This window comes from Stegastes partitus, unplaced genomic scaffold (assembly GCF_000690725.1).
Source record: "Stegastes partitus isolate 25-593 unplaced genomic scaffold, Stegastes_partitus-1.0.2 Scaffold2797, whole genome shotgun sequence".
Taxonomy (NCBI): domain Eukaryota; kingdom Metazoa; phylum Chordata; class Actinopteri; family Pomacentridae; genus Stegastes; species Stegastes partitus.
The window spans coordinates 2,493-5,316 of NW_007580528.1; the positions used below are offsets into that span (position 1 = coordinate 2,493).

A 2,824-nucleotide genomic window follows, 5' to 3' on the forward strand; every position below is an offset into this window, starting at 1 on the left:
ATGTTTTCATGGGAACCTGACATGTATTCAGCTGGTGATAGCAGAAAACACATGAATATGTTTTTATGTTTGGTCCTGATTACTGCCTAATGTGTTTACACTGCTGGTACTGCAGTTAATAGAACAGATTAAAACATTGATTCTGCCACTGGTATTTATTACATAGAACATTTAATCAATAACATTAATTTGACTTTGATTTGGCCAAAAATTAAAGTGATATCCTGCATCATGGGACAGTGTCAGACCAAAATGTACTTCACTACAGTGTCATGTTTAAATATATGAAGTTTAAAGTTTAACAGCTCTAATGTGCAGCTGTCAGTTAGAAATAAGCAGCTGCATTGATCAGTAGAAGTTTTCGACCAGCAGTCTTGTCATGCATCATATGCAGTAGCAGCATTAAATATCATACATTTTTATATTTTACATTGTTTTCCATCATAGCAACCTGTTTACTGAAGTAAGTGAGACACCATTGAGTCCATTTTGTGCAGAAGAAGAATCGCATGATGTGTTCAGTGTCTGGGTGTTTCAAACTTGCTTCGTGGTACAGTCCTCTGGAGAGAAATAAGTGCTTTATAAGTTATTGTTATCTTCATCCTACTGGCTGGGGTCCAACTGAACCACGGATTGTGTATTTCATCTACAGAGTCTATTTCATCAACAAAGTTGGGGTTTAAGGAGTTTGTTTGACTATATGAGCTTGTTCTTGTACATGTGTTACTTTTAGATGCATGAGTGTTCTAGAGAGGTAGGAGCCGATTTCCTATTGGGGTCTACCTGGACCCATCTGAAAGTGATAATTTTCCAACATGTTTACTTCACATCACATATAGTTCTCTCTGCGTTTGTTGTGAATATAGTCCAACAGAGAAAGGCCAGCAAGATACACTGTTGTACAAGCCATGAGACATATTGTACAGGCAGATGAAGACCTGGAAGAATGACATTTCAGAGGAAGAAGATGATCACATATCGGATCCATCTGACTACAGTGACTCCGAATCATTTGAACCAGCATCTGTTGACCAAAGGAGACAACCAGTCTCCTGAACGTGATAGTGATCATGGTAGGGGTAGAGGTAGAGGCCGGGGGCAAACTGGAGTGCATGGCAGGGGCCAAACTCATAGCATCCAACAGACAGTTTGTGAGCAATGTCTCTGAATCATCTCACAATACTGTATCTGGATCCAAAAAAATACCAGAGTGATGTCATTATAAATAAGAACTTAGTATAACTTGAGCAAATTGTGGATTCATTTTTAACCATATGTTATTCATTAAAAAAAAAAAAAAAAAAAAAAGGTTACTAAAATTTCTAAAAAACAAACAAATAAATAAATAAAAAATACTGTGTTCAGAGATATTTTGTCACCATTAGTAACTGTTCAAATTAGATATTTATCTTTGAAGTTTATACTTTGATGGGTTGAAATTTGTACTTCCATAATAAAACTATTCCTTTGTATAAAAATAGTGGATCTTAATTTTATTTATCATAAGTCAACAGATTTTCAGAGGGGTCCAAATGGATCCCAGTTGTAAGATGTTGGTAGGTTGATGGTTAAATTATTGCAGATTTAACTTGAAGCACTTTTTCTTATTTGGCACAGACTTGGGTGGGTCTCAGAGTCATGCTGACAACACTGAGGTCTGAACAGGGTTATTCCATGTTAAATCATCAGGGTCTTCTGCTCTGCCATCTTTGATTTGCTTGAAAATGTTTCATCATTGAAAATTTAAAATGGTATTTGATGAAAAATAAAATAAACATTGATATATCAATGACTTTCTCAGATGTGTATAGATGTGTACATACTGGACCGACATTTGCTTCTTTGTAATTTATGACTGTACACTACTTCATTATGGTCAGAAGATAAGATAAGGCACAGCAGGATATCAGTCAGTCTGACAGGAGCGGGCTGAAGAGGACATGTGTGTAATGTTCAGTCCTGATGAAGGGAGAGGAAATCTGAAATCAAAGACCGACAGCTGAGGCTAGCAGAAGGGTTGAGGCATGAGGGGACAACTCTTAAAGTCACGTTTATCTCTGATAATCACCGGCCTCTGCTTGGGGAGTCTGCTCACCTCTCTGATCTGGTACAACAAGTAAGTGTGAAATTACTCTTAATCGTTTTTTATAATTGGATTGACATGCCGACTACTTGTACTGTTTGTATTTTCTGTCATTGTGTTTTTTGTTTCTCTTTTTAAGAATGTTTTCATTTTTTAAATATTTAAATGTCTTTTTTTAATCATCATTATTATTCATATTATCATTATGTTGTTCTGCCTTGCCTTGGTTGGTTCCCTTTCAAAATAATTAATTACACTGTTATTACTCTGTCTCTACACGGAGGAGGGGATTTCAGGGGTTAAACAGCGGCACTCCCTGTCCTCAAAGAGAACATAAGGAAATCCTCCTTAAACACAAGAACCATACTGTGTAATATGTATGTACAATGTACATGTAAAAACTGTGATTCAAATTCAGTCACAAACAAAATAAAAAAATAATTAGCTTTACACCACAAGAACAAAAACACTTCTGGTTCTTAAAAAAAGCTATCTGGTTCTTTAAAGCACCATCACCACAAAAGCTGAAAACTCTTTACTTTGGGCATTGCTCTTCACATATTGAATGAATTTTATACAAGCAATGAATCAGGTAATCTTTAAGGTCCTGTCAATAACAAAACAACAGTAATGAAGCTGAAAAACATGAGCTCAGAGTTTCCCAAGTGTATCTACATTTTACTAATGTGTCTGGTTTTTGTCCTGTTGGCGTCTCAGTAATGTGGATCCTCACCGACCGCC

The 2,824-nt window shown here is 36.2% G+C and overlaps 2 protein-coding genes across 2 annotated transcripts in view; both read left to right on the forward strand.

Annotated features, from left to right (window-relative positions):
• LOC103375705 (alpha-2,8-sialyltransferase 8E-like) overlaps positions 1-741 on the forward strand; it is a gene marked incomplete at its 5' end in the record, with an annotated part of 2,515 nt that extends 1,774 nt beyond the window's left edge. Inside the window, one exon of the mRNA XM_008306024.1 lies at positions 734-741. Within this exon, the coding sequence (XP_008304246.1) occupies positions 734-741 (8 nt within the window). The remainder of the gene's footprint in view (positions 1-733) is intronic.
• Positions 742-2,024: 1,283 nt separating this feature from the next.
• Positions 2,025-2,824, forward strand: part of LOC103375706 (alpha-2,8-sialyltransferase 8F-like) — a gene marked incomplete at its 3' end in the record, with an annotated part of 6,996 nt that continues 6,196 nt past the window's right edge. Inside the window, exon 1 of the mRNA XM_008306025.1 lies at positions 2,025-2,116. Within this exon, the coding sequence (XP_008304247.1) occupies positions 2,025-2,116 (92 nt within the window). The remainder of the gene's footprint in view (positions 2,117-2,824) is intronic.